The sequence below is a fragment of the Oratosquilla oratoria genome, chromosome 39 (genome assembly GCF_046742065.1).
Source record: "Oratosquilla oratoria isolate Oo_2021 chromosome 39, ASM4674206v1, whole genome shotgun sequence".
Taxonomy (NCBI): domain Eukaryota; kingdom Metazoa; phylum Arthropoda; class Malacostraca; order Stomatopoda; family Squillidae; genus Oratosquilla; species Oratosquilla oratoria.
This window is the reverse complement of record NC_134815.1, coordinates 37311082-37325307: the sequence shown is the minus strand read 5'-3', so window position 1 is coordinate 37325307 and position 14226 is coordinate 37311082. Positions and strand designations below refer to the sequence as shown.

General features: G+C 40.9%; 1 protein-coding gene across 1 annotated transcript; it reads right to left on the bottom strand.

Moving 5' to 3' along the window:
- Positions 1–536: 536 nt before the first annotated feature.
- On the bottom strand, positions 537–12847 carry RpS6 (ribosomal protein S6). Its single transcript, XM_076176731.1, has 5 exons — positions 12778–12847; positions 6230–6434; positions 1814–1959; positions 908–1111; positions 537–738 (listed from the first exon to the last, which is right to left on the bottom strand). Exons 1-5 carry the CDS (start codon positions 12781–12783, stop codon positions 559–561), a joined length of 741 nt encoding a protein of 246 aa, XP_076032846.1. The 5' UTR covers positions 12784–12847; the 3' UTR covers positions 537–558.
- Between the last annotated feature and the right edge of the window lie 1379 nt (positions 12848–14226).

Genomic DNA, 14226 nt, shown 5'->3' with positions numbered 1-14226 from the left:
GGGATAGGGAGTGGTTATGTATATTTTGAAGCAGCCCAATGGAATCTCTTTTTCTGCACATGAGGATGGGGTCACTAAAGTGAAGCAGCCTTGCTGCATCGCTTCTAACCCAGGGCAGTTGGTGGGATATAGGGATGACCCATCATCCATGAGGAGCTGAGAGGGTAAGGGAGTATTTGCCTTCGGACTTGGCTACCTTCCTTGAATGGGGGGAAAAAACCCTTGGGAAATAGTTTCTTCTGCTGAGGTACTTGGATCTAATCTTAATGCCCATGGTAACAGTCTTAGCTATATAAATTCCATGTAGAAACACGGTGGCAGACTGGCTGGTCATTCTACATATTTTCTATGTTCACACATGCACATAATCCACCAATAAACTTGGTATCCACTAGAGTTTGTACACTAACTCAACAAGCATCCAATAAGGCTTTTCCAAGAATTATTAGGCAAAAAATGTTTATGTCCATCAATTTTAGGTTCCAACAACTCCACATGATGCAATTTTTCTTCAAAAGGTTAAAGAATCAAATTCAAACTTAACATTGCGCCTTTATTTTACTTAGATGCAGCAGAAGACTTAGAATCCCGCATGGAGGATCTGCGCCTTCGGATTTCCTCCTGCCTCTTCTCCTTTGCTTCCTTCTGACGCACAGCAAGGAGCTTGGCATAATCTGCCTTCTCATTCTTGTTCTTCTGAATACGTTCACGCTTCAGGGCCATCTTATGACGTTTGCGCTGTTGGGGGAGGCCAGAGGTCAAGTTAAAACCTTCACAAAACCATCTTACAGACAGGGCAAAATATAAGGAGTAAAGGATCAATTGTAGGTTCAACTGATCTGGAGTAAATATTTAGCTCAACAGATATACAAGCACAATTAAGATTCAATGCACTTCTGAACCATACCTGCAGCACAACAGGAGTGACAAGTCGCTGGATCTTGGGGGCCTTGCTCTTGGGCTTCTTGCCTTCCTTACCAGCAAGAGGGCGTTTAATCACGTACTGACGAACATCGTCCTGCTTGGTGAGGTTGAACAACTTCCTGATTTTGGAAGCTCTCTTTGGCCCCAAACGGCGGGGAACTGATGAATCAGTCAACCCTGGGATCTCCTGTTGGCAAATGTGATTTTATGTACAAAATTGCTTAGCACTGCTATTACAAATGGCTTAGTTAATTCAACTATACATGTATTCTTCATACAAGAAAACTAAGAGACAAGGTTTTGTTTCTCATTTTCAACATGAAGCTTTTTCCTCTTTATATTAAAAAAATTGCTTAGGGAAGATGATTTTCCAGAAAAAAATGTTTCACTAAAGCAAGAATTTCAGCATGAACTGATATCCATTAAGCTCTACATGAAATTAATTTACCACAAAGTGAAACGCTAATTTGAAGCAATAGATGTGCCTCGTAGCTGCCTGTTTGTGGCACTAACTATACAATACTATATATATATATATATATATATATATATAAAAGCCTTCCCACAATTTCCTTCACCAACGCACAAAAATTTAAATGTACATACATATACCAAGGCTTTTTCCCCCTTCCAAGGGAGGTAGCCAAAAAGGGAAAGGCACAAAAACACTCCCACCCATTTCATCCCTAAACACACTCCACACCCCTCCCACCCTTCCTCTCATCCGAGCACCTCCTGGATGACGGGTCATCCCTGCACCCTGCCCACCGCCCTGGGTCAGAAGCAGTGTCGCAAGACACAGTACATCCACAGCGAGGCCGCTTCATTTAATCGGCGACCCCCCCTCTCCGTCCCCCTTTGTGCCACCAATAATACCAAATCAACTTACATTTTCTCCTTTCTTAACAATCACTAGAGCAATGACTGAGAGGTTGGAATCTACAATGCAACCTCGCACAGACTTCCTCTTGCGTTCACCTGTACGACGTGGGCGGTAGCATGAGTGACCTTTTGAGAGCAGCAGACGAACACGATCTGTTTGGAGGAGAAAGATGAAGTTTCCCATTAATACTAATAATTATAATTGCAGCTTTAAGATTCAATGACTACCTACAGCCCCACTGTGACTCAAATTGGTCTTCTCATCCTACCATAAGATCTCAAATATTTGTCTTGTGTTATTGAGACTGTTTCTATACCAGCAGCTTGTGGTAATGGGAAAGGAGAAGATGCCAGCTGTCAGTTCCCCTTGTGTGAAAAGCACAGGTAAATTTGATAGAATGATCCTGAGCCTAATCCAGATACTGTGCCTGCACCTTCAGATGTGGGGGTTGACAGGTCTTGAAGGTATCAAAATCCTTACAAGTCTACTGCCACTACTACTGTTCTTACTGGTGCTTTCTTTGTCAAATTTCTCTAGTACTAGGGTTGTGTTCAATGTACATAGGGATGGGATGGTGCAAGATGTAAATTCAAGGGTAATGGGAAATAATCCAGTTGCCTGCTGATGATGCTGTGCTTGTATTCGAATCAGGGGAGGGATTATGGAAGTTAGTGATGCAATTTGGGAAGGTGTGCAAAAGAAGGAAGTTTAAGATAAATGTATGTAAAAGTATGGTGATGAGACGTACAAGGGGAGGATGGTAGCAAATTGGAAGTGCGTTAAGGGCAAGAGACTGGAGAAGTGGAGGTCAAATGTAGATCGAGAGAAGCAAGTGAATGCCTAGGGGGCTTAAAAGTGTAACAACACAGACATTTGGAAATGGATGCTAAGGAGATTGTATGATGGGGGTGATAGTGCCAGCAGCACCGTACAGGATAAATATATAACATATGAGAGGAAAAGAGTGTGAGATGAAATCATTGAAGTATGGCAGGGGTTACTAGACTGAATAGAGTGAGAAACAAGGTGAGGAAGAGAGTGGGGGTGGAAAAGGAGCTGGGAGATAGGGTTGACAAGAGTATTGGAATGGTTTGGACACATGGAAAGAATGAGTTAGGAAAGATTAGTAAAAAGTGTAGAAGGCATAGGTGAACGGGGTGAAAATGTGGGGGTGACCAATGATGAGATGGATGGATGGGGTAAAAGGGATACTGGGAAAGGGAGAAGATAGAAGATAGGAGTGGAGAATAGCTGTGTATGGATGATGCTGTGATGCATTGAAGGGAGTGTGGGGGCGAGGGAGTACATGCAAGTGATATTTTGATCCAGCCCAAAGGGATTACTCTTGGTTTTCTCTTTTTCTGCAGAAGGGGGGGGGGGGTGCGGATTCGATGAAGCAGCCTTGCTTCTGACCCACAGCAGTGGTTGAGATGAAGGGATAACCTGTCATCCAGGAGCCAAGAGGGAAGGAAGGGTGGTGAATGGAGTGGAGTGCCTTCAATTCTGGCTACCTCCCTTATAGAGGGAGAAACCCTTAGTATATGTATGTACTGGGTGTGTGTGCGAATGATATTTTGACATAGCCCAAAAGAATTTCTCCCCATCTTTAATGTTTCTTCATGAGGGGGACAGAGGGGGTGGGAGGGGTGCCACTAAATAAATGAAGTAAGCTAGTTGTGGATGTGCTGTCTTGTTGTACTGTTTCTGACCCAGGGCGAGATGCAGGGATGACCCATCATCCAGGAGGAGCCAAGATGAGAGGGAGGGATGGTGAATGGGAGTGGAATGGGTAGAGATGAAATGAAAGGGAGTGGGATTATGCCTTTTGTCTTTGGTTACCTCCTTTGTACATACATACATACATATACCAAGGCTTTTTCCCCCTTACAAGGGGGGTAGCCAAAAAGAAAAAGGCATAAAATCATTCCCACCCATTCCATCCCTGAATACACTCCACACCCCTCCACCCTCCCTCTTATCTTAGCACCTCCTGAATGACGGGTCATCCCTGCACCTTGTCCACTGCCCTGGGTCAGAAGCAGTGTCGCAAGACACAGCACATCCACAGCAAGGCCGCTTCATTAAATCGGCGACCCCCCCTCTCCGTCCCCACATTGCATAAAATGAGAGGACGGGGAGAAATCCCTTCGGGCTGCGTCAAATTTTGCTCACACATACTACCTCACCCCCCATCCCACCTCATGCTATCACATCATCCATATACAACCATTCTCCATTCACCCGTCTTCTGTCCTCTCCCGTCCTTCCTCAACAGACATTCCCCTCTTCCCCTTTCTTACCTCCTTTGTAAGGGGTAAAAAAACCATTTGTATGTGTACTGTTGAACAAGGAAGGGAGAAGGCAGGGGATAGGGGTGAGCATAGAATGGCTGTGTATGGATGATACTTTGACAAAGCCTGAAGGATTTCTCCCAGTCTTCTCTATTCTCAGCATTTTGGGGGGTGAGGTGTAAAGTGGCATTGCTATGGGTGCACTGTGTCTTGCTACATTGCTTCTGACCTAGGCAGTAGGCAGGAGACATGGATGATCTTTCACCCACGAAGATCTAAGAGGAAAACAAGGATGGTGGATGGGAGTGGAATGGATATGTGCTTTTGACCTGGCATCTTCCCTTGAAAGAGGGAAGAAGCCCTTGGTTTATAGGTACTGTAGACTTCTTGAATATTTATGAGTAGCATGCTTGTTAACTGGCCCCTTCCTCAACTGATATTCAAAAAGAGAGATGTGCAGTTATTATGATTCCAAGAAAAGTCTTTCAATCTAACAGGTGAAGAGGGGGCATTTTTTTTTGTCAATTAAATGAAGCAGCCTTGTTGTGGATGTACTGTGTCTTGCTACATTGCTTCTGACCCAGGGCAGTGGGTGAGATAGAGATGACCCATCATCCATGAGGAGCTGAGAGAGGAAGGAAAGGATGGTGGATGGGAGTGGAATGGGTGGGAGAAGATACATGCCTTTGACTTGGCTACCTCCTATGTAAGGGGGAAAAAGCTCTTGGTCACCAGCACTATGGTCTATGTATACATAGTATAATCAAGTATGAAACATTAAATGCCAACATGGAGGAGAAAAAAATAAATAAATAAATTTAAATGTTTCATTAGAGCTTCAATTTCAGCAGGAACTGAAACCTGTATAGCTCCACATGATATTCATTTGCCACAACGTGAAACGCTGTCACGAAGCAATTAATGTGCTTCCCAGCTGCCTGTTTGTGGCACTGGACTGCCATACAATAACTATTGATTACTTGGTTTAATGCCATAAACTCTCCCTGAGAACTAGGATGGTAATACATCATAAGGACTTTTTGAAGCAAAGAATTTAGCATGTAGTATCTCTGGGTTGCATCATCCTTTCATCCACTACCTCCAGTCACTATCATTTACACAATTACCGGCCCTAGACTTTCCAAGAACATTAAAATTACTTTTACCCAATTTATCCACCTCATTCATTCCATCTACTTTTTGGCATAATGGGACAGTGAGGGGGGAAGGGTTGTCAATTAAACTGAGTCCTTGCTGTGGATGCATTACTTCTGATCCAGGAGGAGCCAAGCAAAGAGGGAGGGAGGAAGGGAGGGGGTGGCGAATGGGAATGGAGTGGGTGGGGATGAAATGGATGCAAGTGGAATTATGCCTTTTGACTTTGGCTACCTCCCTTGAAAAGGAGAAAATGCCATTGGATTAAGTATGTATTCATGTAATCTAAAGCTCATTACAACTACTTCTGCCTCCCACTTTTTTTTTCCTCATTCTTTTCACATGCCTAGAATAACTAAGCACCCTGGTCTATGCAATCCATGCTCTTTCTATCCATTCTTGTTGCATCTTTGCATTCATTCCCTGATACCTATTTCCCATAAATTTTTTCAGCCCATCCACCATTAACTGCTTCCTTTGTTCTATCAATTATTTCCACAGCCACACCTTAGTTTACTGCTAAATTGCTCTTGATAGCAAAAATAGATAAGAAAAACCTACAAAAATCCATTGCAAGCACTGAATTTAGTCAACAAAAAGAAACCAATAACCATCCATAAGCAACTCATAAGAACCACCTTTGACTACATTTTTTCTGCATGAGACCAGGGGGACTGACCAACTATACTTCCACATACTTAAAACCTCTTCCTCCAGCTAACACATTTCCCACAAACATCCATACTGCCACCATTTGTCTTTGTACATTACTTTGTATGTATACATAATTAATGAAAATGTTCACTGTAATTATACCATAAGTACATGATAGATTCACTTCCCAGTATGCCCTCTACTCTCAACAGGGTTATATGAAATGAAAGTGAAGGTCAACGATGCAATACTAAGAACAAGTCATGTCATCAATATAAACATAGCGGAGATCTCTCTCATAAGGTTTTAATGTATAACTTACCATTGGTGAGGACACCCTGCTTCATGGGGAACCCTTGCTTGTCATTGCCACCAGCAATTCGAACTACATATCCCTTCCATTCATCACCAAGAGAGTCTGCATCAACCTCCTGTCCCATGCGTTTCTCATAGAACACTCGCACCTTCCTCTCATCATCAACTTCAAGAAGTTTTTGGCAGCCCGTTGCCGGGAATGATACGTTTAGCTGTAAAGAAGAGTGAAATCTTAATAAAACTGATGTAACACGGTCAATATATAATATTTCAATTCATGGGAGGAGTGTTAAAATTTGTTGTGGATGTAGTGGATCTTTACTCAGCCTACATGGGTGACCTTTTTAGAGGTCTGATCCAGGGCAATGGACGAGAGGCAGGGATGACCTGTCATCCAGGAGCCAAGCAAAGAGGGAGGGAGGGGTGGTGAATGGTAGTAAAGCATGTGTGGATGAAATGGGTGAGAGAGGATTTATAACTTTGGCTCCCTTGTAAGGAGTACTAGGCTGGAGAGTGAAAAACAAGGTGGTGAGGAGAGCAGGGGTGGAAAGGGAGTTGGGAGATTGGGCTGAAAGAGTACCGAGATTGTTTGGACTCATGAAAAGAATGAGTGAAGAAAGATTAATAAAAGAGGTGTGGCAGAGGTGGAAGGAGTGAACATGAGGGGGCAGCCAAGGATGAGACCAATGGATGGGGGTGAAAGAGGCACTGGGAAAGAAGGGAATGTCTGTTGAGGAAGGGAGAAAACAGAAGATAGGGGTGAGTGGACAGTGGTTGTGTATGGATGGTGTGAGATGTATGGAAGAAGTGGGTGGGGGATGGGGAGAGGGAGTATGTTTGAATGTTATTTTTGACACAGCCCAAAGGGATTTCTCCCCATCTTCTCTTTTTCTGCATGAAGGGATGGGAGAGAGAGAGAGAGAGAGAGAGAGAGAGAGAGAGAGAGAGAGAGTGAGAGAGAGAGAGTGAGTGAGAGAGAGAGAGAGAGTGAGAGAGAGAGAGTGAGTGAGAGAGAGAGAGTGAGTGAGAGAGAGAGAGTGAGAGAGAGAGAGAGTGAGTGAGTGAGAGAGAGAGAGAGAGAGAGAGAGAGAGAGAGAGAGAGAGAGAGAGAGAGAGAGAGAGAGAGAGTGTGTGTGTGTGTGTGGTCACCAATTAAATGAAGTGGCCCTGGTGTGGATGTGCTGTCTTGCTACATTGCTTCTGACCCAGGAATGACCCATCATCCAGGAGGAGCCAAGATAAGAGGGAGGGAGGGGAGTGAATGGGAGTGGAGTATGTGGTGATGGAATGTGTGGGAGTGGGTTTTATGCCTTTATTTTTTGGCTACCTCCCTTATAAGGGGGATAAAGTTGTTGGTACAGTCGTACCTCGGTACTCAACCATAATCCGTTCTGAGGTGGTGGTCGAGCACCGATTTGTTTGAACACCGAAACCAATTTTCCCATAAGAAATAATGTTTTCCTCTTTGCCTTCCCCTTATCACTGTCTTTCTTTGGACCCAGTATTAAGGGCTAGAGCAACACGAAAAAGTTTAAATCTGGGAAGAAATACTCGAACAAACTGCGTACGTCTTACTCCGCTGGCGGTCTGAGTCGAACTGACGCTTACCCGCTGTTCGAGCTAGTCGAGTACCGAAAATCTGTTCGAGGTCCGATGCATTTTCTACTCGAATTTTTTGGTCGAGCACCGATTTGGTTGAGTATAGAGGCGGTCGAGTACCGAGGTACGACTGTATATATATAAAAGATCTTTTGTACGAATGTATAAATCATGAATAATTATAACATAGCTAGACAAATATGGGGCATTGATTGCATGACTGTTCCTGAATCAGTCAAGCACTGTTAACTGTATAACCCATGTCAATTCCTGCTATAGATACATGACACAATTCCCTAAGATTGATCACCTACCCAAGGTGATCTCTACAAGAGATAACCTTCAGTTGAAGAGACAAAGAAAATCCCATCGAACTCGTAAGGCACTTCTACCTCACCCATTGTATTTTGCAATAAACATTGGGGCTATCAGTGCATATCTGCAGCAATCATCTACCTCTATAATTCATTTTGAAGAAATATATAAAATGTGTATATGAAGCGGCCTTGCTGTGGATGTGCTGTCTTGCGACACTGCTTCTGACCCAGGGCAGTGGACAAGGTGCAGCCAGGAGGTGCTCAGATAAGAGGGAGGGTGGAGGGGTGTGGAGTGTATTCAGGGATGGAATGGGTGAAAATTACTTGATGCCTTTCCCTTTTTGGCTTCCTCCCTTGTAAGGGGGAAAAAGCCTTGGTATATGTATGTATGTATGTGTTGGGGGGGAGGGGGATTCATGTGCTATCTATATATCAAAGGGTTCTTCCCCCAGTTAAGGCATGGGCACTCCCCAACAATCCATATACTTTCCTTTCATATTATTTCCCTTGTGGATCAAGTGTCATCTGGGTTTCCCACTCTATGCCCAGGCCAGAGGCAATGCAGCAAGATTGCACATACACAGCACAGCCCCATAGCTTAATTTAGAAATCTTTTCTTCTTCCCTTTATATAAAAAGAGAAGACTACCACTCTTTGCTCACACATCTTTCTTGCTTGTCCTTTCCTACTCAGCATTCCCCTTTTACATAAGGCATCTTCACTCCATCCACCCATTGCAGTCTATCTTTCCCTCAAGTTCATTTCATCTACCTTCGTTTTCCACACTATTTTGCATCTTTCCTCATCCATTTTCACATAAAGAGAAATGAATACCAAACTTTTTCTGCATTTGCACTACCAGGTCATACTAATCAGCATCAACAAGCAACAATTATTATTAACCAGTATCAACTGTTTTTTTTTTGCATCAGATAATATAAATTGTTCATAACTTTTGAAAATTTCCAGTGTGAATAGTATGCATTGCACCTGTTAGTTTCATAATGTCATACAGTTCCTCTATTAGTTCTGGCAGTTATTGCAGTTTCCAGTTCATATTAATTTGAGGTCTGTCGATCAGTTACTGTTGGTCTACTTGAAAGTCAATGATCTGTTGAGTGCAGCTAGTGTTCATAATCCCGGAGATGAGCCGATTTGAAGTAAAACAAAGTCTAGAGGATGAGTGTTCCAAATCCAGTTTTATATTCATGGCACTTTTCTCAAAATCATCCAGAATGGCTTGAAATAATCCATGCAATGGGGGGACGGAGAGGGGGGGTCGCCGATTTAATGAAGCGGCCTTGCTGTGGATGTGCTGTGTCTTGCGACACTGCTTCTGACCCAGGGCAGTGGACAAGGTGCAGGGATGACCCGTCATTCAGGAGGTGCTAAGATAAGAGGGAGGGTGGAGGGGTGTGGAGTGTATTCAGGGATGGAATGGGTGGGAATGATTTTATGCCTTTTCCTTTTTGGCTACCCCCTTTGAAAGGGGGAAAAAGCCTTGGTATATGTATGAGGTATGTATGTACCGAAAATACTGCTGATAATTTCACGCTTCAGTTTCCAGTGTCTGTAGTGAAGTTAGTTTTTTATCAGAAGTTCTCTTCTAAATGACAGGTGCATAACATGAGGTGGCTTGCAGGAAACTTTCTTCCACGGCTTTGATTAGAACATTTTCTCCATCCGATACTACCCAAGTTCAGAAAATCACAATATGGTCGTCACTTGGTTTTGCTTGAATATGGGAAAAGGATCACGGTTATGTCATGCTGTCATCATCCCAGTGGAGAAGCATAGGTCCTAAGAAACTCATAGATGTTTTGTGTTCTCGTAATTCATCATTGTCAGGTAGCAGGAGAATGTCCAGAGGACTCCAAGGGTGCCAGCATATTGATGCTGCAGTAACACATGCTGTTCATTCTTTGATGTAGTTGCATCTATTGTACAAAATAATGGATGGAAGTTTTCCTTTTGTCCTAACCATTCTCTGTAACAGTTTGTGTTTGTCAACTTTGTTCATCACTGTCCAAACATGCTGATTCTACAGGTTTGTGTTGCAACCACTGCACTGTCATGATTACCCACTGGCAAAGGTGTTGGCATTAGATTGCCTGTAAATAAATTCCTTTCCAGCACAGTTGTTCATGTAACAATCGCAAGGAACCTCTTAGGAATGACAAATTAATTAGTTGATACAGTTTAGTATGATCAACACAACCAGGCACAATCCAAAATGTTATGAAAGGGATGAAGTGAATTTTCCAATTTTCATTGTTCAAAATCTTCAATTCAACCACATTATATTGCCTTCCATTCTCAATAAATTCTGCATAATACATACACAAAAAACTTTAGGTATGTTTATGGAGGTGCACACCTGTGATATAGCATAAAATTAAATCTTATTTTATAAATTATAATGTAATATACATTTTTCTTGGTGGAAATCAACAAAAAAATATTGCTAAAAGGAAATACACGAACAAATAAAGCTGCGATCATTGGACTGAGACGCCATGTTGTCTGTCAAGCCCCACTAAAAGCAAATATGCGTATGAAACTGTGACGATAGGATCTGGAATACGCCACCAGTACCTTGCATGGTACATATTTTTAAACAGTGCTACGGAGCCGAGATTCATGCATTTTCTAAGCAGTCCGAACAGATACAATACCAAAACCAGCCACCAACATCCCTGACAAAGATGACCCTGATGACCATAAATTTTCAGGTATCACATTATTAAATGCAGGTTAGGTTAGAATAGACAAATTTACCATACTTTAATTTCTTTGACCACCCTTCTATAAAAACAAAGATGGCATCTCCAGCACCCACAGCTATGTTTGTAATCGATTTCTGCCAAGAAAAACTTATAATACATTGATGTATTATATGCAAAATTAATATTTGGTTTTCTATGCTACAATGCATTGATGTGCACTTCCGAAAATTGACCAAACTTTCTCCTTTACAAAATGGAAGGAGGGTGGCTAGGCTAAAGCACAAACCCAGGTTATACAAACCAAACCCCATATACTACCCCTCTCATCTGAATGAAGGGGCTTGTCTCCACTCAATCGATGGCAATGCAGCAAGTTGTGACAATTTTGCAGCAGAACCTAACAGCTGGAACTAGTTTAGCCCCATCACATGGCAAACCCCCTTCTGCTCCACTCAACATCATAACATGTCATGCATATGAACAAAAACATCCTAGACAATTTGTCTTCCCTCTTCAACAGACACTTCCACACATCCAAAGCCCTTCACCCCATCCATCGACCTAATTCCAGGCTTCCACTCAGTCTCCCCTTACTTTACTTTTGGTTTCTGCCCATTTGTCCTTAATTCATTCTGTCCATATATACAACCAACCAACGCAATCTGATTTACACTATCCTCAATCATGGTTGTTTATGTAAAATAGTACTCTATGAACTAATACCAGTCAATGCTCCTGGCACCAAATAGGCCGAATGATGTTCCCACCCTCCATTTCAAGTTTAATGGCTTTGGCTGATCAATTTTTAGACATGCACATCTAGGCGATATAGCAATAGAGAATTAAACAATTTCATAAATCATAATACATCAATGTAATATGTTATTCTTGGCAGAAATCAATGAGCAAAAAAAGTTGCTAAAAGCTATAAAAATATCTGCTTCAACTACTTCAGATGCCATCTTTCTTAAGGTAGAGGCAGAGGCCAAAGAAATTAAAGTATGATAAATTTGTTTATTCTAACCTAACCTGCAACTAGTAAAGTGGCACCTGTAATTCTAGAGGTCATCAGGTTGTCACCATCGTCATCTCCAATTTCTGAATCTATCAAAATAAAGACGGCATCTACAGGAGATGATGCAATTTCGTTTGTGCATAACTTTTAGCAATGTGTTCTGATATTAATTTCTGCCTAGAAAAATACCAAGTAATACATGTAATACATGTGTGTTCACAATATACAATGTGGTAGGGGAAGGTGGGTAAAATTCTAGAATCATATAACACTATTATTAAACATACTTACAATACCTTATACCTTCTAACAACTTCCCTAAACCATTCCGTAGAAAAATAAAAATCTTTCAAAACAAAATTAAACCGAAAACTGTTTAAGTGATGCTGAATCGTATTGATATAAAACTGAAAATTGTGAGCATATATAAGTATTGGAACTGGTGCAAAATCATCAAAAACAAGCACCAAGGCTGGCCAGAACAGGATACAAATATCCTAGAAGTAGGGCGGCAACATATCAAAGACCATTTCTTTGGCATCACGTCTCGTCAGAATTATCTGACATAATGGTTTGTTTACATTACCCCTATATATCTTAATAACAAACCCACACTCAAATATACCCTATTACTAACGTATGGGTCAGAAAACCTATAGCATTTCACGACAGCTTTAATCATTACAATACTTTATTTGTTCTTGGCTTCACCCATGACCGCAACGTGTTCACACTGACGCATGTAAACACCACCACATTTTCTAGTATATTTCACTCCAGTCTACATAAATCGTACAACTCTTGGTTAAAACTTCAACACACACTCCTTCGGCAACATATATGAGGTATTTCGGTTTACTATATATCCAAAATTGATAGATTTCACTGCAAAAATTACCTTCATGGTGTCTCCCTCACTACACCGTACACATGCAACACCGGAAAGGAAGCAACGGGGAAGAACGAAAATTATTATTGGAACCAGTATTTTTTTAAACATTGAAGAAATGCTCAACATAAAAATAGTATCATATACTGAATTTATATTACATTTAAATTTATTCTGATTTTAAATAAATAATCATTTATAGCGATAACTTTGAAAATTTATATATAATAACTAATGATAGCGGGAAATTCAAAATTTTGCACTGTTGGGCATACTACAGATCGTACAGCGTATTATTTCACAGTTAATTCGTATACGAACTGCCGAGTTGGGAAATGATGGCTAAATTATATGAATTCTACATATGAAATTAACTTGTCAATGAGGCGATAATACATTTTTTTTAATTAGTCACTGAAAGGAGCACTGACCGAAGGACATTTCATTAATCTGCTCCTACATTAAAGAACTTGCCTTTTGTTTAAGTTTTAACATGGATTTCAAAGATGTTTAATATAATACCACATTTTGTCTAAACAATAGGATGAATTAAATTAGAAAATGACGGGTTTTATGTGCATTGTGATAATTAGGTCGGTTCGATGATCTTCAAGTGATTTATATGACTTTTGTTAGTAAGGCCATCCATCTGCTTATTCCAAGACAAATGCGGATAATGATTTGATCAGAGTTTTATAGACAACCGACATTAATTCAATCGATAAAGAGTTAATCTAAGAATATTATTGTCCAAGCCTATTGTCTTATGAATTCCAATTTTAATAAGAGAATGAAATTTGAGCTCATCACACACACACACACACACACACACACGCACGCACACGCACACACACACACACACACACACACATATATATATATATATATATATATATATATATACATATATATATATATATGTATTTATATATATATATATATATATATATATATATATATATATATATAGATATATATATATATATATATATAATCAACAATAACACACTGTGTTGGATAAGAAGAAATGAAATAAAAATAAAATGAATTCCATATATTTCGATCACGGACTGTGATCGAAATATATGGAATTCATTTTATTTCATTTCTTCTTATCCAACACAGTGGGTTTTTGTTGATTCTTTACGAATGTGTTACGACATTACTTTATAGTTATATATATATATATATATACATACATACATACATTCACACAAAGGCCATCTAGGGTGCTCGGGAGGTCAAAGACAGACGTCTACATACAGTAGGCCCATAAGCAACCTTATACCCCCCCCCAAAAAAAAAAAAAAAAACAGAACACGGATAGACGGACTTAGTCCTTTAACTTGGAACAAGGTAATAGCATATTCTGTCGAAGCCTGATTACAGAGCACCTGCATGCAAGGCCGTGCCTGCCTGGTGGGCTCCCACATCCTACCTCCAACCTTCATTTGAATA

Bases quoted from the DNA above. Each gene is read 5' to 3' on its own strand.
- RpS6 (XM_076176731.1), bottom strand. The intron at 1,960-6,229 runs GTAAGTTATACA...TCCTCCAAACAG, and splicing joins GCAGGGTGTCCTCACCAATG to ATCGTGTTCGTCTGCTGCTC. The intron at 739-907 runs GTATGGTTCAGA...CTCCCCCAACAG, and splicing joins TCACTCCTGTTGTGCTGCAG to CGCAAACGTCATAAGATGGC.